General features: G+C 42.5%; 1 protein-coding gene across 2 annotated transcripts in view; it reads right to left on the bottom strand.

The window, feature by feature from the left end:
• The window catches only part of LOC142587095 (uncharacterized), a 38,153-nt gene that overhangs the window by 8,590 nt on the left and 3,887 nt on the right, over window positions 1-25,676 (bottom strand). For both annotated transcript variants that reach the window (XM_075697981.1, XM_075697982.1), the window contains 5 exons: window positions 20,078-20,147; window positions 14,863-14,952; window positions 9,148-9,195; window positions 8,455-8,490; window positions 1,142-1,228 (listed from right to left, as the gene is read on the bottom strand). In XM_075697981.1, the coding sequence (XP_075554096.1) occupies window positions 1,142-1,228; window positions 8,455-8,490; window positions 9,148-9,195; window positions 14,863-14,952; window positions 20,078-20,135 (319 nt within the window). In that variant the 5' untranslated portion in view covers window positions 20,136-20,147. The remainder of the gene's footprint in view (window positions 1-1,141; window positions 1,229-8,454; window positions 8,491-9,147; window positions 9,196-14,862; window positions 14,953-20,077; window positions 20,148-25,676) is intronic.

Raw genomic sequence — 25,676 nt, 5'->3', positions numbered from 1 at the left:
CGGTTTAGATACCCTTGAAAATATAAGGTATAGCGGCGGGATTCGAAACTCGCTCGCCCAGCGCACCAGCCAAGCATTTCAATCTTTAGGCGACAACTGCACGCACGCTTTTACCGAGCGAACGCCCATTAGCTCTTATTAAATCATCGCCACTTGTTTACGGTTGTAATTTTGCGCACTATACGCCAAACTCATAATGGGGGACAGGCCGGGAAGCTGTCGATAAATTTGAAATAAATAGAAAGAAATGAAGAAAAACAGTCACACATAAGATTTGCCACATTCCGTGGCACAAGCATGTGAGAGCGGGTGCGCATAAGTTTGCTTTCCGACAAGGGCGCAGGAATCAAATCGTCAATGTTATAGTATTTAGATAAGCGCTTAACGAAAGCTTAGCTTGACACAGGTTCAAACAGATGCGTTGGATGTAACTATTGTTTTTAGATAATTACTGTAAAATCTTGCAAGGCAGCACCCCTGCCATGATACAGAAGAAGGGGAGGATGAAAAATCAAACAAAATGAATGCCGGTGACTAACAACAAAAAGGGAGCTCCTCGCAACTTCGTTCTTTCTTCACTAAGAGGGTAGTAATAAAGTGTTCAACTATTTCTTCTCCTTCACCAAGAACCTTGTGCTACAACAGCTGTGCGAAATCGGGCCACAAAGAACAGTACATTGGCGATAACCACCACTACAATGAGTTATCAAGGATCACTGTTACATCAAGGGAAACTAATTTTGATTTATTGCGTAAATTTTTTTCATTTCAATGCTCACTTTATACAAATCGGAGAATGCAAAAATTGCAACGCACGCGTTAGACATTCGAAACAGGTTGGAAAGAGGCTATACATAAGTGTTTTCAACTGCCACTTTTTGCTGCTAAGGTATTTCCAACTAAAGGCTATGGAAAGAGCAACACAGTAACGCTTGAGACGAAGTTATCTCTGCTTAAGGCGTTTTCGGCTATGGAATAATAATATTTTAATTGCTGGCTCTTACATTTTGCGACTGAATCGCAGTGCTTAGAAGGCATGCGCAAATATATACTATACCAACTGTTTGGTGGCTATGCGGAGGCGACACAACTGTATTGTTTGAGGAGGGAAGAGTACATTGAAGAACACTTCAACACTTACCACACTTGCATATGCACGAGCTTCCACTATGCAAACAAGTCACTTTTTGTTCGCAGCCGCAACTGTGTCTCGGACAACGGGGCATACCTACATGTAAGACAAAGTGAAGTGATTTAGGCATTGCAAGGTATGTGTTCATGTGTCTTAAGAGATTTGGCGAGAAAATTAAAATTCCATGTATGGTGCCCTGTAAGTTAAAAACAATGTTCTATGTGAATGTCCTCCCTTTAATTAGAAATGGTTCGACCACACGCTTGTTACCAGTGTTGTCGTTTTAACGGCACTGCCAATTTCCTGGCGTAAAAGTCGCAAAACATCGCCAAGCACTTGCCTTTACTTTCATGCGCATTTGTATAATAACTTACCGGAAGCTTCCTTGTAGGTGCTCTAATAAAATTTTGTAGTCGAGCCGGAAAATCTACAGAAGAAGTGCTCAAAAAGGAAGCCCACATAACCACCCGCATGCGAAACGCATTCAACTTCATGGGGCCTTTGCCACGTTGCGTATGCGGGCGTGAACTCGTACACCGCCATCCCAAGTTTCTCAAAGCGAGACGCCTTTCCAAGTACGTGGTTTCATTTCCCTGTGGATTTCATTGGGCGTTCGTCTCTTGCTCCATGGATAAGGAATCGCACTTCGTTGCTCGTACGCCGTGGACGTCTGGAGCAGAACCGCCATCTCCAACTGACAACTGCGCCTTGCCGCGGAGCTACCAGCAGATAAAATCGGGCCGCTCAAAGGAAGGTCTACCGCTGGGAATGGATATGTTGACTTCTCATTTATAGCCGTATTTTGCATAAAACAGTAGGGGAAAAAACTTTCTGATTCGCCTTCTTATGTTAATTTTTTTGCAAGCTTCATGGCGCCTATGTCCAAGCCGGTGTAGCCCTTATCAATTCTTTCAAGCGCAATTCTTGTAAACTCACTAACTACAAATCGTTCATTTCGAAGTGTGCATAGGATAAGTAAGTTGATCGATAAATTTTTTTGTAAGTTGTTGACTATGTATTTCAAGTGCATTTTTAAATACTATAATTAGACTGTCTTTTCGAGGCAAGATTTTGAAATTATGTAACTCCTCCAAGAACCCCCAGTATATAAAAATATACAAGAACGAGAAGAAAGAGGGTTAAGCATGCGGCCCGATTTTTATTAATCATATCATGAGAAGCCAATAAAGACACCAAGTAAAACATAGGAGATGTTACGTGTAATTACTGATTTAATTAAGGAAATGATAAATAATTTCAATGAAGGTGGATGGAAAAACAACTTGCCGCAGGCGGGGAACAATCCCACGTCTTCGCATTACGCGTGCAATGCTCTTTCTTTCACCCACTTTCATTGCCGCTAATTTATAATTTGTTCAACTCAATTAGTAAGTACAAGTAATTTCCACTATGTTTTATTTGGTGGCATTGTTTGGTGGCATGTCCTGCCATATATGCACACACACACACACACACACACACACACACATATATATATACATATATATATATATATATATATATATATATATATATATATATATATATAGAGAGAGAGAGAGAGAGAGAGAGAGAGAGAGGAAGTCTAAGCCGAGGATGATGTCGTGCGTACAGTGGGCGATGACTCTGAATAGCACGATAGTGGAGCGATCGGCGAAGGAGACGCGGGCGGCACACAAACCAATTACGGGGATGTTCCGCCATCGGCTACACGGACAACAGGCGTCATGGCGGGCATGATTATTTTCTTCCGCCGCTTACGAAGGTCAGCGCTCATTACCGACAACTGCGCCCCAGTGTCTATAAGAGCAGATACAGAAACACCGTTGACTTGCACGTCAAGAAGGTTCAAATGAGCGGGCAATGTCAGTAGAGGATTTGGCGGTGCAGGGAGCAATGCAGCTTCACCTCGAGGCGCTGAATCGTCTAGTTTTCCGGCTGGGAGCGGCGTCCGAAGGGAGTCGGCGAATAGGAGCGATGGAGCAGGGGAGAGCGAGATTGTCGTCGTTGGGGCGAAGGCGAACGAGAATAGGGGCTGTTCGGCGCAGGAGAATCTGTATCCGCATAGGGACGAGAAGGGCCACCTGGGGGGGGGGGGGCGAGTGTAGGCAGTATAAGTAGACTGGGTCTGGGATCTCCAGCGACTGCGGCAGTGCCGAGGAATGTTCCCGATTCGATGGCAGTGAAAACAAATTTGGCTTGTCGTCAGCAGTGCGCCATTCAGATGGGTTGCGGAAACGTGATGGGTAAGAAGATGCGGGGCGGGGCGGAATCCAATGAGCCGGGCGGGTATCAGGGCGATGAGCCGAGCAGATGGTGTGAAGACCCATGTTTGCGAACTCCTGGCGGACAACTGCCTGGATTAGGGAAACCGTGATTGCAGGTGCGCTGGAGGAACTGGAGTCGAAGGCAGCCGGATAGGCGGCCTCGATCTCACGCCGGACGATGCTGGTAACATCGCCAGTGTTGTTGGGACGAGGAGCGTCGGCACCGGAAGATGTCGCTTGGGTGTTGGGCAGACGGGCAAACTGCTGGTCGACACGTCGGCTTTTAGCGAGTTCCAGGCGGCGGCACTCTTTTATAACTGCATCCACCGTCGCCACGTTGTTGAAAACGGGCAAGTTGAAGGCGTCATCGCCAATGCCTTTTAGGGTGTGGGAAACCTTGTCTGATTCAGTCATGTGTGTGTTAACTTTACCTCGGTGCCACCCAGGTAAAAGACTACGATGGCGAGCATGATAGTAGGGACCCATCGGTTATTCCGATTGACGTGTTCGTACAGGCTGATCCGGTCGTCGACGTCTTCCCCAACTTTGCCCGGGAATACGCCAGCATCACGGGGGGCGGGGAGAGCGATGTAGGGTGTCGAAGTGGCAGCAGGTGTCGGAGGCGGCTGAGTCATGTTGCCGTCGCCGGGATTCATGAAGAAAGGCTCGACGTACCGTACACTGCGAAGCGCCGTGACGAGGTACAGAGAACGTCCACCTCCACCAGACATGTTGCGCAGGAAGACGCAGACGAAAAGCTATATACAAGTACATTTACAAGAAAATACGCCACACTTGGCCAACAGGCAACAGCCCGCGCTAGCCTCTAGTCGTCGTCGTCGTCTTCACACTGCTCGCCTCCTCCTCATCGCAAATATCGTTCCGTAGCAATATATTTGACGACTGGTTGGCCGCACGGTCGCCGTGCACCTAACTGCTATAACCAGTAAACCTTGGATGCATGCATAGAGAACGCGGAATAAAACGCTTTTACGAATTGCCCTCAAAGCTTACTGCTTTCGTGCATATTCACAATTTACTAATAAAAATTTTCGCGCATATCTTATAACTAAAGACGAAAATATCAAATTACGGAAAGTGTGTACACTAAAAACTGGCTACGCATCTAATATTGAAATTGCCACTATGGCGCGCTTCCACGAAGTCAAGCACATCATGGGTTCTCACTCAACACGTTATTTTTGCTGAACACAGCCTCCACCTGAGATCCTGAGCTGCAATCCACCGTGGAGCCCGAGGGAGGCTTTCACCACAGAAGGTACGTATATATATATATATATATATATATATATATATATATATATATATATATATATATGTATGTATATATATATATATATATATATATATATATATATATATATATATATATATATATATATATATATATATGTATGTATATATATATATATATATATATATATATATATATATGGCTAGACAAGCCTCGTCAGGGTAAGAGAAACTACTTTGATACCGCAGATTACTCTTTTACTGATGCCGCCTAAGTTATTGCACCTATAAGTAAATACCGTGGCACGCTAGTAATTATTATGATAATCGTTTTTATAATTCCGGCTGTTTTGGGGCATTAAATAGGTTTCTTGCATGTCCATATTAAGCAACATCTTGCTTAATGCATGGTGCCGTTCCATGCGCAAATTATTTGAAAATCGCTTATCGCCCGTTGCATTACATAAGCTTTTTATTATAGCTTGCTAAAAATATATAATATTTTCAGTTTGAAGAATTCTGTTCACCTGCACTTTTTCTAAAGTGCATTATCCAATAAACATTAGTAGGCAAATTGCCATTTCTGGTGGCATGTCATCATAAAATGGCTGCAGACCGATACTTATACTTATTACAGATATTGAACTGTTTTGTGGAATATTTTCACTCTCCTTGCGTGCTAGAGGGAGACATGTTCCTGGGGGCCTCTTTCCTCCTTCCGACGGAACAAACGCTTGTGGCAAGCTCTAGTGTTCGCTTCCTCTTGCGTACAAAAATAACATTTCCTTCTTGTAAATAAAAAAAACATGTTCTTTGAACACTGATCAGGGCAGAAATTTTGTAGTTGGGGAAGGTTACAACGCTGCTTTTCCTTCTAAGCATTCAAATATACGGTGGTAAGGGAGATGATATATCAGGGCTGTTGCCTTTGTGTCTTCCCGGTCAACAATCTCAAAGGTAGCGAATGCATTGCTAGTGTACATGACTATTTTACTTACATCATTGTTCCAGTGCGCATGTGTATTGTACAATAGTGTACATCGTTATGATCCGTTGTTCTTTAATAAAGGTTTGTTTTTGTATTTCATCCACATTTCTAAATCATTCGGAAAGTAACAACATGTTGAAATTCTAAATAACCTCTTTTGTTAAAATAATGTGTAATTCACGCAACTCACTTTGCAAATGCTAGGCTACAACCTCGGGCACTTTACCTACAAACAAAATGCTGTGCTTTCTTCGCGTATAGCAAACCGCCTTGGCCGCAACGTCATTGCTTTGCAGTGTATTTTTCAAACAGAAATAAAAGGTACGTTTAATTAAATAATATTCTGGCTTGTACGAACATTAAATGCTCTTTGCTTCAGGCTCGAAATTGTACTGTGCGCGTGACGAAATATGCATCTCCGGTTTTACGCGAGTGGTGTATTAGGAGTGATCTATTGATTTAAACCGCTTCAGTAATAACCTTTGTCATGAAACGGATGTACAGGAAATGTCATCAACCCCCCGCCGCGCAAAAAAAAAAAGAAGGACAGCCAAAGCATATTACTTATAATTGAGGGGAAGCGTGAAGTACACGTCCATAAGGTAAGACCATTGATCACTAATCGCTGAAGTGTCCGCAAGGCTGAAGGCTTTATTTTTCCCTACGAAATATTTAACTGAAGCTTTAGTGTCATGAATCACAAATATATATTTACTGAGCAAGTCAATTATGAAATTTGACACTTCTCACGGAAAGCCAGGCGTGGTAAAGTTGTAGAGAATACTAACATACCTAACATGACAATTACTAAATGAAATCTTGGTTACGCAGTTTACATTTTTACGACGTGCACTAATGCTTTTAGTAACCATATTACATGGTTGATATTAATGCAGAATGATACTGCTACGAGCACCCTACTTTACATATCCAAGACTTTTCCTAATGAAAAGCCAATAACGTTGCCCCAAAAGCTTAATCTATAATCAAAAAAAGGATATGTGCCGGTTTGTAACTTTTGCAGCATAATGACGCGTATGAAGAAGTACGAAATGAGAAACTAAAAAAAATATTAATAAGGCTGCGAAAAACAAAGGAAATAGATAACTTCGTGCAAAAGAACACGTGCAATTTTATACTAACGTTAAAAACAACTAACACAGTTAATAGCGTAAAACAGGTTCGTCATTAACTCATTTAAATCCTTCTTGCCTATTTCGCGCAACCGGTTCTTTTAAAAGCGAAGTTTTTCTTCGCCAACCTCGACGGGTTTCGTGACCGTGGCGGCGACCTGGCTGTTTCCTTGTCATACAAGCCAACCAATCACAGCGCAGAACGCCCGAAGTGCGGGCAGCTGGCTTCGTTGCTCTAGCACCAGATCGCGCTCCCTCTGCGCATCGGTGGCAGCGGTGGGGTTGGCCGCCCGAGGGAAAAGGAAAACGCACAATATCGTGATCGCGCATCCGCGGCTGCAAGGCAATGATGAAGAAAAGGCTATTTGCGGATAGAATGGATTCCAATTGCGCTACGTAAGTATGCGCATGCCCCCCTGAAACCATGATGTGTTCCAGGCGTCCGTAATACTCTCTAGCAGCCAACATCTGCGCTTAACAATGGCTCGGTATAATTCGTGTGCGCCTGCGCTTGTGTGTGCGTCTACGTGGGTGCGTGCTTGTATTCGTGTTAGGACCCTTACATTGAGATTCCGTTTATGTAGATTCCAACTGGACGGATCTGCTGCATACTTTATTTTAATTTTCTTTTTTGGCGGCTACTTCAATGTTTTAGGAGCATAAATTATATGTCACGGTTGTTCTGTGCCGTAAATTTCAAATATTAGTCCCTTTAACCCTAACGTTAGGCTATAAACTTCATGAGTAGGTTGCTGATGAATTAGATTCTTTTTCACAACTACGCCTTTTATGTTAATGTGTTATAACTACCTAATCTTACCATGTACAGCATGCGTAATAATTTATTTGAAGTCCTTGTAGATCCTATTTATGGTGCATTTTATCTACCGTCGTCATCGTACAGGAATGGTGGGGTTTTCTTAAATAGTTTTACTGTATCAGATTCTGACAGATTGGTATTTTGTGCGTATGATTTATTAAGAAACAGTGCGCTACATCTCATAAAATAAATAATGGCATTATAAACAATAAACATCGTTCACTACACTACGTATCATGTGTGCGTGCAACCTATACCATTTACCGCGTTTTGTGTAACGTTCCTTTTGAAAAAAAAAGTTGCTGGCACCATCCAGACGCGCAAGCTTCTGTCTAACAAAACACCGAAATCAGTTCTCAGTGCACCTTACTTGTGTGACATTCCCACCATTAGGGCCTGTTTATAATCAAGCTATCGTTATCTTTTTGATGGCAGTGAAGCTATGCTGCTAAGGAGGAGGTGCTGGCATTTCAATTTTGTGCAATGTATAACTTTGATTTTGTTCTCTTTTTGTCCATGTGCAGGCACACTAGACACTGTGAAAAAGCTCCAGACGAATTCACAACCGCCTTCGTCTAAACTTACTGTTCACCTTAGGGAAATTCCACTCGGTGGCTTGCTGGATTTCCTTCAAATCAAAAGTTCTTTCAACTACTCGTTAGTTTCTTTTGAGATTAAAGAAATCGCACGCAGAAACTTGTAGCGACAACTCCAGCTTCATCAAGCAAGAATTTGCGATTTACCCATAATTGATCTGATGCTTTTTTTTCAGTAACATACTTCTATACTTTGAGAGCACAATTTGATATCTTTTTTTAGTAATTTTACAAAAGTTGCAAGAAAATGTATAAAAAACTTACCGAGGGAGTCTTCTATATAGGTTTCAGATGCAACTCCTAAGGTAAAAATGAAAAAATAAACCTGAATGCTATAAAATGTTGCTGGCCGAAGTTCTGCTGTAACAGCAAAACTGATGCATAAATCATGCTTTATCTGCGCGAAGGTTTTGACTATGATCACTCTCATTAAATGTTATTTATTTTTCAATGTGGAAACCGAAATCTGGGGTTTCTGCAGGCAGTGTTTCCATTTGCTAGGCATTTGCAATTTGACAGACACAATGATGAAGATAAACGAAATATATGAATTCAGCAAGCAACGAGATGTTTCACCTGAACATAACACATAATCAAAATTCAGCAATACATTGCAGAAAATTCGACCGGTTTAGAAATCGTAACATACATAATGCCGATTAATTTTGATCGTTTATGTACTACAGCTTTGAATAACTTGTTATATTAAAGATACCGTTACAACTGGAAAGTAAATGATGTTTTCTGCGAATAGCTCACCGTTCTGTAGAATATTAAAACGGTTAGAATTGTTGTGAATGCTTCCGAATAGGGCAAGCCAGTTGACGTCATATATTAGCGTATGGCGTCTGTCCCTTATTTTACAGCGCTTCCTCATTCAAGTGAAGTCCTCATTATTGATGGAACGCGTTGAAATGTTGCTGTAGGTCGACTACGGCTAGATCTTCATTTACTTACCAATGCTTATTACCCCACTGCATGGCGAAGGTTGAGATGCAGGTTGGCCTGTAATTTGGAAATACAGTCATAATGAAAGGTAGCTGGAAAAATCAAGGGTTTCTGAAATTATGCAGGGCATTCTTTGGTAGAAATGTTTTGATGCTGATTAGAGTATTCTATTATATTTTCTTTCTTAATACACTGAAACACAGTATATGAGCTGTAAAAATGTTTTTCCTTGTTTACCTTATTGGGTCACATCAGGCACATACATTTAAAAGTGTGTACACTCTGGCACGCCAACGCATGGTTAAAAATTTTGTTTATAACACAAAAATTACTTTTTCTTATGCTGTTGCAGGAGTAATAGCGAACATTTATACAGTGAGAAACAGGCGACCTAACGCAGTTATAAATCACAGTAATACTTTTATTTAGTGTTTTAGCGCGGAAGCTTTTTCCCACAGACACAGGAAGGGAGACAGACAAGCACTATACTTTCGATGACTGCGACCGCACGCGGCCACACCCGAAATTCAGAATTTTTTTCGGGTGTCAAATAAATGGATACGGTGATATTTCTTTTCAGAAGCTTTAGCCTCACTTCTGATAAAGAAATAAAAAACGTGAACTGCCTAGACGATTTTTCGGCCGAATAAACCATGTTAGGAGTGGAAAAACTTCCTGTGGGCCTAGCTGGTGCATAATTGACAAATATTTTTCAGATCACAAACAAAGAGCATGGCATGCATATTTCATGCCGACGTTGTCGAATAAACCGTTGAAAGTAACGCCTGTTCTGTGAATGACCTTCCTTTGGTTCCGTGTTCGTTGCTTGAGCTTTGAAAAATATTGGCCATGATAAGGAAGGAATATTTATTTCTTGACATTGCTTCCTGAGATCGCACACATGCTTGACTGAGGTGTTTACCTTAAATGTCTCTCAGGCACTCAAAGAATCACATCTAATATTAAATTATTCATAATTCAATGACGCGCACACCATTAGAGGGTTTCAGAATTTCCTTGCTCACCTGGGGCCCTTTACCTTGCCCTCAATCTAAGTACACGAGCTTTTAGCATTTAGCCTCATGGCCTCGAGCAAATTGCAGCATATATATATATATATATATATATATATATATATATATATATATATATATATATATATATATAGCCCAGGAAGTTATATGGCGGGCTTCTCCAGCAAGGCTTGCGCCACCCCGCTGCGCAAAGAAACTTGTCAGCAGCTGTTCACCATGTGCAAGACATAGCAGATCTTTCCGTGCCCATGTCCTAGGGCGCTGAGTACATCGGCCGACTGGCCGCCGCGTAAGCGACCTTGCCGGCGTTGCACGGATCAAGCAAAAGGTGCGACGCGGCACCACAGGGGGAGCCACTGATTCAAATTCAGAGCCTGTCGCAGTGGAAGCAGAGAAGACGCACTGCAGTTCATCTCGTGTTTAGCCGAGAATATTACGCGTGTTCGCACTCTTATGTGTGGTGTGCTCTGGGTTTCATCATTCTGAGCAAGAAAAAAAAAGCGGCAAGGTACAACCCTAATGAGCTACTTCAACAAGCTTCCGAAGATAGCTTCGCAGATTAGTGCAATTTTCGATGAGCGTGAGAGTATAATAGAACGCGTGGTGCCAACATATACAACTGCATCAACATTACTCATGTCGAGTTTGCTTCCAGAATTAACAAAAAGTTTGTTTTAGACGTATAATTTCAGGAGGGTTCGAGCTGCGACGTTGTTCTTTCCAAGCGGCAATATTTGTTTAGCACGTAGTACCTGGGCGGTCCTACGAAGAGGATGAGACCGGTACTAATTTGACAGCTGCGGTCGCCCACGACGAGAAAATCGCTGGACCATCTTCTTCAGAAAGACTGCCTCTCAAGCTGAAGGAACCGCCTAATCAAAATTATATTGGAATCTACGTAGGCTGCCCGAACCTTGCCGAAGACACGACAGAATGCACCTTCACGAGCACGTGGACACCTTGTTCTAGGCACGACTTAGAAGTTTCTCTATCAAAGCACAAGAAAAGGCAAAAATTACAGCTGAACTGGCTGCAACGTTTCCAGTGGCTTGCCTATTCAGACGTACCAAAAGGCGTTTTCGGCAAGGTCTGCATCCTCTTTTGTACGAAATCCGGAACAGGAAAAATGTGCTCATGAAACTTCATGAAGTCTGATCAATTCACCCTTTACAAAGTGGAAAAATGCAATTTAAGTATTGGAAAACCACGCGAAAACACAGTACACGGAAAACCCAACGATCGTGGCACAGTCAAGTGACTCATGGAAAAATGGACAACATTCGTCTTGAGCTGAACATGTGCACAAAAATTGAATCAGAAAAAAAGAAGGCACTGCTGTAGACAGTCATTGAAATAGTACTTCTTTGTGGTCGGCAAGAAATCCTGCTCAGGGGGAGACAGAGATTCCGGCAGACTTACAGTGGAAGAGCCTGCAAAAAATGGCGGAAATTTTATAGCACTGCTGCGCTACCGGGCGAGGGGGGGCGCGATCAGTTGACCGCGAGTATTGGCAAGGAAGCCCGAGACAGATCGCTCAAGCTGTGAACAAGTCGGGATTTTTTTCCGTTCTCACCAATGGCACAACTGACGGCACATAAACTAGGGACTTCTGCCTCTGTATACGGTATGTGGAGCATGAAACGACGAACATCGAAGAAGATTTTCTTGCTTTTGTGCCAGTTTCTGATGTCAGCGGACGACGTCGGGCGGAAACGTTAAAAATTTAGCTGCTTCGCCTCAGTTTACATCATAAGGGTATGAGAGGTCACTGCTATGGTGAAGCCGCTTACATGAGTGTTTCATTTTGTGGAGTGCAGGCCCTAATTTGTGAGGCGTATTCTTCAGCAGTGTATACGTACTGCTCTTCACATTCAATAATCATTTGCTTGAACGATGCCTCTAAGGTAAGTGACACTGGAAACGCTTTCGCAACGATTAGCGAAATATGTTTGCATTTCAGAGGCTCCTCAAAAAAGGACCCATGTTCTTAAGAAGCACCTCGAGTCTTAGTCAGGCACATTTTCACGCCGTGATAAGTACTGCTTGACCAGGTAGGTTGAGTGGCACGAAGCCATAATTCTCTTCATTGAAGCGTTGACTGACATCGTCGAGTCACTGGAAGTATTTATGAAGAGCGCAACTGGGAAAAATTTTACTGCTCCGGACTTCACAGTCGTATGTGCAGCTTCAATTTTGTTGTCTCTCTCCCAGTGAGCGAAAATTTTCTCAGTGTAACGCGTCGTTTGTCTGAATACCTGCAAGGCAATGTTATGGACGTGAGCGTCACCCTCGAGCATATAGACTTGGTGCTGAAACAGCTTAGCGACATCAGAGAAGATGCTCATGATCAGTTCAAGGAGGTATTTGGATGATGTGAAGCAACGGCGAAAGGATTCGGCGTTCAGCCAGAGAGATCGAGGAAAATCGGTTTAAGAAGCACCTGGAAAACAATGCTTCCTCTCCTCCGGAAGAATATTACAGACGTGCCTGCTTCGTCGCGTATTTGGACGACTTGTGGTCTGCATTGACCGAGAGCTTCACGGCTCACAGGGCGATGTTGTACAGTCTTCAACTCGTGCTGATGAATTCGACTCGTGCTGCCGAGCAGCTTGGAGTCGCTACTACCGACAGTCGAATCCTACATGGCGGACATGGAACCCAAAAACCTCGAAGTGATCAAAGGAGAGGGGAAGTTATAGAAGTAGAAGTGACAAGCAACGCCCGCAGAAAAGCTGCCGAAGTATGCAACCGAGGCCCTTTATCATCAGCACTCTGCTCAAGATGCTCGTCACATTTCCTGTCACCACAGCGGCAGCTTAGAGAAGCTTTTCGACGTTGAAGCGTCTCAATATGAACCTTTGCAACAGCTCTGTTGAGGAACGATTGGATGGGTTAGCCCTGATGTCTCCCAACAGAGAGTCCGTTGACGTGAGCCACGCAAGCGCTACGTTTACGAAGAAGGCACGGAAACTTGTGTTTTGGGCTTCCGAACTTAAAGAGTCGACTTTGAAGTAAATAGGCGCACCACGCCACGGACTTCTGGGACCTGACAAGATTAGTGCTCACCGTACCACGCCAGACGCCAGATGATGTTCTTCTTCAGTGTGCCTTATTAAAACAAATATTCCCACTCGTCGACTTTTTATTTTTTGGTGAGTAAGTGTGTTTTATTTTAATAATAAAATATATTGACACGAGTCGTCTGAATAAAAATATATCATTAGGTAGGTTCATTAAAAAATAAATATGTAAAAGTAATAATCAAATAGTATTTAAAAAGGCACATATTTTACATACTGCGATCTTTACCGGAAATAATTACCAAAACTAGGTGCTTTCCTCAAATACTCAAGGCCTTCAGCAAGTGCCCCCCCCTGCCCCGGCAAAAATTCCTGGCTACGTGCATGCCCATAGCATAAGAGTAATTCCCCATGAAACTCCCCATGCCCCAAAAGTGGTCATGGCTTATTCTCTCGAAAGGAATAGGGCACGTTGAAGATTGTGAGAACAAGGTACAAGCAAAATTTTTCTTCTAAAGGGTTCTGAAAAATAAGAATTTTTTAACACATGCAAATGTTGTTCCAAAGTAATATTTTTAGTCTAGTGTCAAACAGGATTTTGTGTCAAATCCTATTTTAGAATATTCTACTTGCTCGGTTTTTTTCAAATGACGTCACAGGTTAATGTTATAATTTCCTACGTTTATTTGCTTAGGCAACCAGCATAAAATTGTGCGCTTGCAGAACTTTTTGCATCAGCATTGTTAAGGTAATAGTCACATTTCTTCCATTTTCCCCATTGCTAATGTTAATGCAAATAAATTGTTGGTTTAATTAAATCCGACACTTTTTCCGGAAGACTACTTCCACATTTGGCCAAAAAATCCCTTTGGCGTTCTTCCGCCTAAATGAAGCATTAAAGGCACTGACAACCAATTTTTAAGGACCTAGTTTTTTATGGCCCAACGCACAGCGCACCCTCGGTGGTGTTTACACCTGCAGTGGTTACTTCCTAGAGCAGGTAGATATTTAGTAAGCAGAATTTTCCGATCTGAGCAGCGTCTAAAAAGTAGCGATCCTTCCTCCAGCAACGCTGATGAGTGAGAGCGATGCCGATAGGCCGCCTCGCAACTTTTGAAATCAGGACGATAAATGGAAGCAGAACCCCCCCTGCCCGACGTGGTAGGTCTGACAGCAGCAGCAACAGAGGCAGTAGTGGGAAAGTTGAATGAAGAGGAAAAGAAAGTTTCGCTTTATAATTGATCAGAACGCGTCCAACACACAACAGTGCCGTAGTATGATTGAACGGTTAGGCATCGTAATTTTTCGATTTGCCAGACAAAGCCAGGGACCACCGTACCTACCTGCCGCCATCGGCATCAGCCGGAAAATACTCAATATTAAACAAGAAAGACGTGTGTATGTCATAGTTTAGCAGAGGCTTTTGCGAGGTGGTAGAAAAAGGCAAAAATGTAAGATGGTGCATAAACAAAAGCAGGCAGGAAGTTTATCGTTTAATAGCCCCTTAATTTAAACGATGACTTGCTGTGAACACCACGGTAATGTAGGATATATCTGACAAATATATTTGTTGAAGCTAGCGTCCGAAAGAAAAAAAATATGCTATTTTTAAAAGGACACGTAGATAATACATTCCTGTAGTACTAGGTTTTTCTCATCAATATTCTTACCACAGGAACAGTTGCATGGCCTTTGAGGGTTCGGACAAATGGGTTCCTCCTTGAAGCCACACACCAGTCCCCTCGAACAGGGACTTGCCGCTAAAAAACATAAGAACAGAGACACACAGGAAAGTTCCTTTAATGCAAACCTTAAGGAATCTTAGAGGAATTGTTGACGTTAGTGCTATTATTTCATGATTGCTATGATATATCCCTTATTTCTACCGCATCAAAACAAAAGCCAAATTGGCTTGTCTTTTCCGCCAACGTGTGATCACGAAAAGATGTGACTGAAGTGGCCCAGTAATTTGCAGACAATGGAACCTATCATTTCTACGTAATCTATAATATTTCAGCGCAGTTTACTTGCAGCAATAAAAGTGCGCTACAAATCACCATTCGCAGACAAAGAAAGCGAGGTTAACAAACGAACAGATAACCTATTCTAATTTTTTGATGTGGCTAATTACAGCAGCTCTAGCGCATATTTGCTGTTTAAAAATATTTTGAGTGGATGTAGATAGCCACCGAAAATCTATACTGCGTCTTTATATGATATTCTTTCATGTTTATTGCGTAAGCAAAGCTCGGTCGTGACTTGTCGAAACACTTTCACGGCATAACGCTCAATTAAACAACTCTATTTGTTTGTGTTATTCTGAACACATCCTGTATAAGATATGTAGCGTTCCCAGATTTAGCACATTATACAAAGCTTTGCTGTGGCCCTTACGTCATCATTCATAGTGGTAATAACTTCTTGCACAACTTCATCATGATGTATTTCCGCTTTATTCTAACTCTGTTTTACTTTGTCCAGTTACGTGGCTGTTGCGCATCTTAACCTTCCATAAATGGCTCATATATACCACATCACCCGTCCAGGTTTCTTTTTCTAAGCATTATGAACCATAGCTAAAGCGCGCAAACAAGCACGAACGAGCCGAGAGGGACAATGATGGAACGATGTTTCATAATGCTATTTAAAACCAATGAACCCATATGTTCCCGCTTAGAGATATGATTTTGCTAACCCCGGTTTGGCAACATTGAAAAACGTTTTAAATAAAGGAAATTAAACCGAGTCGCATTCACTGATACGAGAAAATGACTTCAATATTCAGTCTTCGTCCAAAATCAGAAACATTAATATGTTGCACTTAAACCGGTTACTCTTTTCGTAGATAGAGGGGGTGCTGGTGGTAAAAATAAATATAGCTACAATGAATACGAACGCCGTCCCTTCTTGGTAGTTACCAAATTAATGTGTGTTACTTGAATCTGTGAAATGTCCGAGCGGTGCCTATAGTAGATATTGATTTTCATCTGCTTACTGTACTTCTCTTCTTCTGGGTCTCGTTTGTTTTACTCCCAAAGCTTGAGGTTTTCTAAAGGCCCGATAGAGACTTCTGGCAAAGTACCGAACAGAGGAGCGCATGCCAAGATATTGACATAGAAAAAATGCTTATGCTTTTTAGGTACTTCAAACCAGGATTTCCATCCAACATAGATGTCACAACACACCAGAGGTAACTGTATCTCATCTCCTATAACATCTGCTAGAAGCTCTTCACTGCGAGGCGCATATAACCTGACACATTTGTTGCAGTCTTGAGCTTGAGCCTGTCTTGCAAGTTTCTCGCTGTATTCTTTCAGCATACTATAGCCTTCGCGAACCTAGTCTTCTCACTTTCAGAGTGCCATGACATCGTCACACAGTTGTACTGCGGTCGTTATATGAGAAACGTTATTCTATTGTCGTCATTCCATCATCGCCATGCCGCTTCTCTTTTCTAGTGACGTTATACCTTCGCCACACCCGCGGGGTAGGATGAACATGAGATAAGGTTATCAAACTGCTGCACTGTCGAGCTAGCTGCTTAATTCATAAATGATGAAGAAACTTGTTACTAACACCAAGAGTTGTGGCACCTGGAGCAGTCTATGCGCGACTTGGCTTGTACCGAGGCAAGGTGGCTTTCAGTTTGTTGAATATCATTCGTTTGTAACACAACTATGCGCGTGTTTCTGCTGTTGCCCGCTGCACTCTGTATGTCCGCACGCCCTAGCAAATACGGCCTTGTCGCTTGCAGAAGCTTGCTCGTAATGCCTTTGCGTTAGGGGCACAAAAAATTTACTGTACTAAGTGTCAGTGCCGTGGTAGGGGGATAAACACCCCGCTTTGGTGTGTCACTATGTTTTTATTGAAGATACATATATATTGCGTGATAAATTGAAATGGAACTCTGTAAACTGTCTCACATGCGGATACATTAGGAATAGCGATAAGATCTTCTATATTGCTACGCACACTTGAGCGTACTTTCGTACAATGTTCATAAATTCAATTGCAACTTGTTTCAGCCGATGTCATGACATGCTTCAGCCGACATGCTATATATATAATATGAGTCCTGTGACAAGGCCAACGTCTTTCGCTACACTAAAGGTCTCAGGGTGGCTTGCAATACACCACACCACAGAAATCGGCGTCTCCTGGCAGCAGGCCCCTGGGGTTTGTAAGAACACACCACAAGCCCTCAGAAAGTCAGCACACTCGTGTTTTATGCCCTAGCTTTGCTTAAAAACTGTTATTTTATTTGGCAGACAGTTGATTGTGACAATGTCAGATGAGTTGTGCCGATAGTGTATTTATTATATGCCTCGGAGTGGTAAAGTAGTATTGTAATGTACGAATACTGTTTATATTTCACAGTGTTCCCTTGACAAGTGTAGCACGAATGACCGTAATAATTTCTCCAGCATATCTACAGCATATCAATCTAACACAACATAATATCTCCAGCACATCAATAAAGCTTGTATCTCTTTCCCTTACCCATTTGACAGGAAAGTGATGCAGGCTAGAGCAAGTTACATAAACATCCTCAACTGGGGTCATCAAGTAAAACAGATCTCCTTTCTCTGTTGGTTTTTTGGCGACAAAACATCTGAAGCGTCGTCGTCAATGTTATTCATCGGAACTTTGGGAGTGCGCGACTGAAACTGCTTTGTGTAGCTGGCAGAGTGGCTTGGCTCTGGGTGATTAGGGCAGAGCCAATCTGTGTTGGTCGGTCTGAAGCGAGGGTTCTAGGTGGTAGAGAGTTTTCTCTGAAGTAAATGGCATGATGGAAGGCGCTCTGATAGTCTGTACGTTGTTTTATGCGATCATATTTTCAATTTCCTAAGGGTACAAACATGTAGTCGGTCAGCTATTAAGGTTAACATGGCAGCTGTTGGAAGAAATGAAACGGCCAGCTATAAAAGGAGGCGTTTTTACACGTACGTCATGACTAAACTAACTTTAAACTTCACGCGATTAACCTTTCTTTGCATTAGGTTCTTCCAAACTGCCGTCAATTATTTTTTTTTCATTAGTCTCGAGAGTTACTGGCATTGTCAGTTATGTGTATTGCAGTATTCCACGCGACCAGCACAACTAAAAAAAGGGGTGCTAGTATTATTTCCCTTTTTTAGTGGCACTTATCCATACCTTGCGTAAATCCTTAAACTAAAGCCGACATCCTCTATTTGAAGACCTGCCGTCAATTATTTGAAGCTTTAAAAGTTTTGTGACTGACTTCTCACTTCTTAGTGAGCTGAGGAGTTATGTCAGCTGCTGTTCCTGCTTAACAATTCTTTGTTGCTGTAGCTTCAGAGCTTTGAAAACAAGGCCTACTTCTTTCGTCGAAAACCATAATCCGTACTGATCTCGATGCATCGGTTAAAGAACTAGTTCGTCGAACGTCTCCAGATGCAATTTCACTTGCATTGCCACCTTCCGAAGTAGTTCAGAAGTGTTCGCGGGAAGTTACCACAAGCCTTCTCCAAAGTTAGATTACTAATTGTGCAGAGCTGACGTCGGCAGGCTCCTCTACCGCTGGTTTGTTTTAAGCTCAGCACCGCAAATGCGTAATCTAGGCTAGAGATCTCATAAGTGAACCTATTCCGCGAATGCTCGAGGTGAGTAGGGGCTGCTCCCAAATGTTAAAGCCTTCCTGGATTGAGGTCTGAATGCACGTGCTTCCGCTCACCCGCTCGCTCTCCCACCTGACTACATGCCTGCCTGAACCCCTTCCCCAACACACGCTTGCACCCCTTCCACCAGCCGGCCTGCCTGCCGTTGATTCATAGGAAACTTACAATCGTAGCAGATGATTCATGCTCTCTCTCTCTCTCTCTCTCTCTCTATATATATATATATATATATATATATATATATATATATATATATATATATCTCACAGACGACTTGAAAGTCCTCTTGCCTAATCTTTCTTTAAATTGAGACATTGTGTGGCAGTTTCAGAAATTTTTATTGCCTAGATTTTGCAGATCTTGATTCTCCAGTTACTTTTTTGGAATTCTGGAAAAGCGAATGTCTCGTAGTGCACGGGAAACACCGAAAACGATTCAGCAGAGGAAGATGAAAACAATGATGGCCGACGCCCGCACTCTCTCGTGACTACAAGTAAAAGACCTAATAAAGTTACCGGAAAAGAGAGACTTGAAACATGTTTTTTGCATATTAATCATTGTCAAAAAAAGCTGTGAAATCATTGACAAAACGATTCGTTTAGGTTCAAGTAAAGAAAAAAAGGGTAGGTGACTTGCAGTGCCTAAGGACAGCAATGTACAAATAATCTCATGCAGACTAGTATCCATGAGGATGTTTATGACCTTGTTAACTTCATTTACTACACTCAGTTGTTTAAACTGTGGACTTCACGTCTTCGCTGCCAACTTCCCAATTTTTGGTTTCCGATTTCTTGTGCATATTCCGCGTGCCTGTCGAGGCACCTACACAGCGCCACATGTCCATTCTGGGTGATTGGTGAAGGATGTTCAGTGCTGCAGTGCCACAGGGCCACTAGCAGTTAGCGATTGGCAAAGGTTGTCTGTTCGAGCACAAAGCCGGTGGCCCATAGTGTCACGCCAAGTTGTACCATAGTACCGCAGCCAACTGCCAACACACGATAACTCGTGTGAAGAGGCAAAAACCATGCATAAAGGAGAAGCATTCGCGGTGGCTTGAGGTTCAATATTGTCTAAAAATTATGAAATTGGTATCGCGCTACCGTGAGAGACGTATTAGGCCTCTACTTCTGGAAAAAAACTGTTAGGTTGCAGGACCAGGGCAACAAAATACACTCGATGGTTTTCTTTGTGTTGGGCAAAGGACACGTTATCTGTTTTAGGTGATATTTCTTCGTAATATACTTGCATGTAGTGGAAAGAATGAACAGCATCACGGGAAGGCTACAGAAGACAAGTGGGGTCATCTTCCTGACCAGCTGCAAATAAAAAACAAAAAAACAACGCTGAGGCATTGTATGGAGCTGGAAATTTTTTTAGTGATTATGGGGAATTCAGTGAAATTAGGTAAGTTTCTTTCCACGCCTCATTTGCTGGAAGGTAAACACCAGCTTCACTGTAAATTTCAATTCGTAAGCCCAAGCTGCAGTATAGCGAGGTATATCGGCAGGTGTAGCGTTGCGACATTCGATAAAAACTGATGATGAATGTGCGTCTTATTTTCATTAAAACCTCTCTAATGTGAGTATATTTTGAAAATAAGCACTGCCTCTGTCACCTGAGCCTCAAATTTAGGGTGGAAAGCGCATGTCGTATGATAGTTATACGGCGTCCAAAGTGGAAACATTTCCCACAAGATTAACCGCCAAATAATAAAAAAATTGCCATGGAATCAATTATAAAATAAAGAGAACAAAATTTCTTTGGATAGAAGTAGCCAAATAAGTGACAAAGCAGACTTGCAGAACCATACCTCAATTTTTGCTAAAGCTATTTTGCCTGATCAGTCTAAATCGAATCTCAGTCGCGTCTAAACGAATAGCATACTTGTAAATGTTGCTCCATGTGACCAATTTGTTTAGAAACTTCGTGTCAATATCCGTGTGCAACTTCATGCCTAAAACAGAACCAATAACGTTCCCCTTGCTGTCAAGAAATCTAAAAATTGCGTAACCTATAATTTTCTCGGGAAGCTGGGAAACACTGCAAACACATCTTGCAAGGAAAAGCCATGGAGCACTTGTGTCACAATTTTTTCGGCTAAAGATGCAGTTAATGAACTCGCATTTACTTTATCATTAAACATAAAGAAGGCGCCTGGTTTATATTATATAACGCAGAGCTTTCTGCGGACATATGGAAACATACCTGACAATGACCGCGTGATACCATCAAACAATTGCTCAATATTGTTTTTGCTTAATGCTGTAGCCAATCAACACACATTTATCTTTGGCACCGGGATTGTCAATAGTCTGCCCTTCATTTGAAGTGCATATTGGTGGCTAAATCACACATGCCAAGGCTCCGTGATGAATTTATGGCATTTGTAAAGCAAAATTATAGACGCCACGGAGCACTTGAATGCGCCTTGTTTTGCACATACAGGAATAAACTAAATATATTTAGTTTTGGAACCACATAGCTCATAACGGTTATTTAATATCATACTATATAGGCCTTGCGTAAGGTAATTTTCTCGGCACACTGGAATTTATATGACAAAATGCGCGCATAACAATTGCAAACGCTTCATAAAGGAGTATTTTACAGATGCAATGTTCGATCCACATTCAATTTGCGTCGAGCACAAACTGGCCATAGCGGTTCTTGTTCGCTGAATATTGTCTAGGTGGCTTTCGTACTTTTGCTAGGGCCGCTGACAAAGTTTAGCACATTCAAGCACAGTTGAGAACGCACCGGAGCGCTTTAGCGTGCAATTTATTTTGCAAACGCCAAAATAATCTAGGCGTTTTGAAATTCCATACATATTACCTTAAACGTGCTTGTTCTTTCTAATCAAGAATAAGGTGCCATGCTCAGTTCACCAAAGATAAGGTAGAAACCATCGACAAATATTGTATGACGCAGGAAAATAGGGATACAGGTGAGGATACGATATATCTTTTGCAGACTTCTTAGTAAACTCAAGTGTTTATAGTTTCTCCATAAATTATAGATACCAGTGCTCCCCCTGTTTTCGCCGAATTTGGAGTTGGTGAGTTGAACCGTTATTTTATAACTGTGTGAATCATAGTGAATAAAGGTAGTATGGTACACTACAATGCTTGAATAAGTAACTATCTTTAAAGGATGTTGTTAGATTGTTAAATCTGAGAATACTTGTTATATCAACGAAATAAAAGCAATGGGGCCTGCACAATGCACCATGATTACAGAAACATAAAAACTGGAATACTCGTGTGATTTAAGAAAAAAAATCTGGGAAAACGAGCACTCTATCATTGTTTCAGAGAGCGCATATTTAGCTTATGCGCATGAACGTTTCTCCATATCATCCGTTAGTATTTCTGCAGGCCATTGTTCCTGTAAATTTGAAACTCTTGCCATTTTTGGTCCTCCTATGGGAGCAGTCGATCCTTTTAATTGCTTTGTTTTTGCCGCTTCAAAATGGCGCAAAAGTAAGGTATAAACACTTTCATGTGACCCATAACTGACAACAATTTTAATTTCGCTTCTATGTTGCGAATTAAATTACTAACTTCTCGTAAAATTTAAAATTTGTGAGAAATGCACTTTTCGGAGGAACCCGCGAAAACGAGCGTATAACATTTTGAGCGCTTCTTGTCGCGTAAGTGTCTCTGAAAGTGATTAAAAATATCAAACACCAATTTCCAACAAAATTTAATTAGCAAAAGCAAGATTAGCCCACGGTGTGTACCCGTTAAATTCAGAAAGACTTTGTATTCACATGCGTAGACAGTATCTCTTTTTCTAGCGAGCATATTTCACATCCACTAGCCACTATTTCTATGCTATCGGGCTGCGAAAACACGCCTTCATGTATCGGAAGTTTGCCGAACGTTCCCATCTGTTATACAGACACAATATTGTCTGCCAACAGATTCCATGTACACTCTAGAAGTTACGTGAGAACAAAGAATTATGTTGGAATGCACGATCACTAATGTGTAAATCACGGACCTGCAAAAGACAGATTATATTTCCACGACTAAAAATCATTGTCGCCCCTATCACATTGCTTTGAGTCTTACTTCTTTTTGAAGGCATAAGTTCGGCGAAAATTAAAGTTACCTTCTTACCTTAGGTCTTTGGCAGTGCCTCCTTTTTCACCGTCGTTACGGTGTTACAATCATAAAGTTAGCATTTATGCGTTTGTCAAGACAAAATTGAGAATTTTGATCCCTTTTTTAGATTACGACAGACTGCTGAACTGATTCCACAGGATCCGTGTAAGCCGCCACGATTAGAAGTTGCTCAATGGAAGTGCGATTGCCTGCAGCTCTCCTTGTGCGCCTGGTTGGCTGACGTTCTTGCCAGGACCATGCAGATTACGAGAAACAGCTCTTTGGTAAAATATAAGAATTTGTGACATTCATCGAAGAGGCCTGAACACAATATACCTTTGCTGAATACACTGCCACAGATTTATCTGCGCCTAGTTCTAGCGCAAGAAGTACGGGAGAAGCAATAACCCCTAACGGTGCAGCTGAGAATTTCATAACGCATGTATTGGTGACAGCTTCCTGCTTGCTTCAGGGAATTATTATGTAGGGAGGTGTGATGGAGGCACCGGACGCCGTGGCAATGCAGTGCCAGGCTACTGAGCTAACACGGCAGCAGCCAGCATACCGTAAACTTACAGGTCGCAAGCATTACCAAAATAATGCAAGAGTGTGTCGCTATTATTAGGCTGAGCCGCCTACGGAGGGGCAGGAACAAGGTTTAGTAGACAAACGCATGCCATGGCTCGCTGTATAGAGCCCGCACGTAGGCGCTTTAGTAACGAGATAAGCCCCGCCATAGATCAGTGGGGAGCAGTTCTAAACACCTATAGCAGGAGTACTACGTCACAGTGAATACAATAGCTTTTTTCTAAGCACGGGCTTTCAAGTACGCAGCACTCAGCCGTGCTTACCGCCATTGTCTGAATCAAAATCCGACCCATGTCCTACCATATGGAAGCGCGACGAGAAGCAACCTAAATGCGAGCCCATGCAACTCACAAAGCAACTGTACGGCACGACATGTACTCCTTTCACGCTCTCACGCTAACCACGACGACGGTCATAGATCTCCAAGAAAGCGCTTACGGAGCACCTAAACATTCTGCGCACTTACCGATGAGGATATCCTACTCATAGCGGAAGCGTTCACACTGTATTGCACAAGACATTCGCGATCACTATTCTCTGGGTCAGGCACGAGTCCCTTCGCGATTTCGCACGTACGGTTCCGCCTCCTTCCATTCAAAGAACACTTTAATCACACAAAAAGCTTCATGTCACGCTACAATTTGTCTTGAATTACAGACCGAGAAGTCAGTTGATTCGCAGCAACAAGGTGGCTCACTCCTTAGCTAGTCGGACCCGGGTTTAGCGCCCCTATTGCATAATGCAAGGTGTATTGATTGAGGGATTATCAAGCGGAGCAGGGAAAACAGTTGAATGCCGACTACCGTATATACTTGCGTAATGGCCGCAGGATTTCTCTCTGATTATTGGAGTGGAAATCGGGAGCACAGCCAATACACCGAGCAAAAGACACCTTTTTATCATAAATATTTTCGGCGGACTTGCCCTTATTGAAGTGCCGTACTCGCTTGTACTTGCTCTGGCTATTATTGGCTACTCACGTTGCACGTCGTGCACCTTCCGGCTGGAATAAGCGGTGACATCCCACAGACCTGCGACGGCAGCGTATCAGAGGGAGAGGCTAAATCTGATAGACTATGCACTTGCTACTTGAAGGTGCCGAAAACTTAGCACGGCTGCCTTGTTTTGCCATCACTTAAATAAAGAATGCTTCATAGAGGAGGAGGGGGAAGCACACACGCGATCGCGGTTGTAGACCGCACCGGCAAATGCCTTGCGAGCGGCACGGTGACCACAGGACACACGGACGCGGCCGAAGAAGTCGCCATAGCCCTAGCACTCGCCGCGGTGCCGAGCTTACTTACTCCTTGCTCCTTGCTTAGCTTTCATGACTGGTTGAAAAATCGCGGCGGCGTGCAACGGAAGGATAAATATGGCGATAAAACGGATCCTGAACGAAGAAAACTTGGCCAATCGATGCTGTGTATGTGCCGATAGGGCTTGACAACGTAATGCTGCCACGGAATAATTTTATTACATGCAAATCAATCCCTTCTGCCCATCAGCTCCGTGTAGCCAGTGCCAGAGCAATAGACTTATTCAATTCAGAATGGAGCAGTCTCCGGCTATCCCGAAAAAAATGTTTTGTTGGGCGTATTAATACGTCTTAAGAGCGCACACGTCATGCTTACGTGATGAGCTTTCCGCAAGTTTGTGACGTTGTGGGACAGGTAGACGAAGTGGGCACAGCCCGCAAGCCTTTGACCAATAACGGAGAGCTCATGGTGAAAAAGGCTTAGAATCGAAAAGAACAATTTTCCTTTTTCATGGTTATAATGATACTTAATTTATTCTGTACACGCCAAAATATATTTCTGGTTTTTGTCATTTTTCTTACATCGTGTGACATACAAGCGAAGTGGTGGTGGCTCAAAACACGTTCGACCAATCTTTAAGAGCTGACTGCAGAAATGGAATAGAAAGGTTTGGAATAGCCTCGCGTAATTGCACAATGATTTCGGATGTTCACATAGACACCAGTGCTTCTAATTTTGGCGCCTACGTTGCGCCAAACTGGGAGACATTACCTAAGCTTACAGTGGAGTTTACGGCGCCTCATCCTTTACATGCACTACAGTATGCTAGACAGCTACGTACAGCCAGTTTCGCGCCGAGGGAAATCGGTATTACATTTCTATTTTCACTTCTTTC

This window comes from Dermacentor variabilis, chromosome 7 (genome assembly GCF_050947875.1).
Source record: "Dermacentor variabilis isolate Ectoservices chromosome 7, ASM5094787v1, whole genome shotgun sequence".
Lineage (NCBI taxonomy): Eukaryota > Metazoa > Arthropoda > Arachnida > Ixodida > Ixodidae > Dermacentor > Dermacentor variabilis.
Note: the sequence above shows the minus strand (reverse complement) of the source record. Positions and strands in the feature narration are given on the sequence as shown.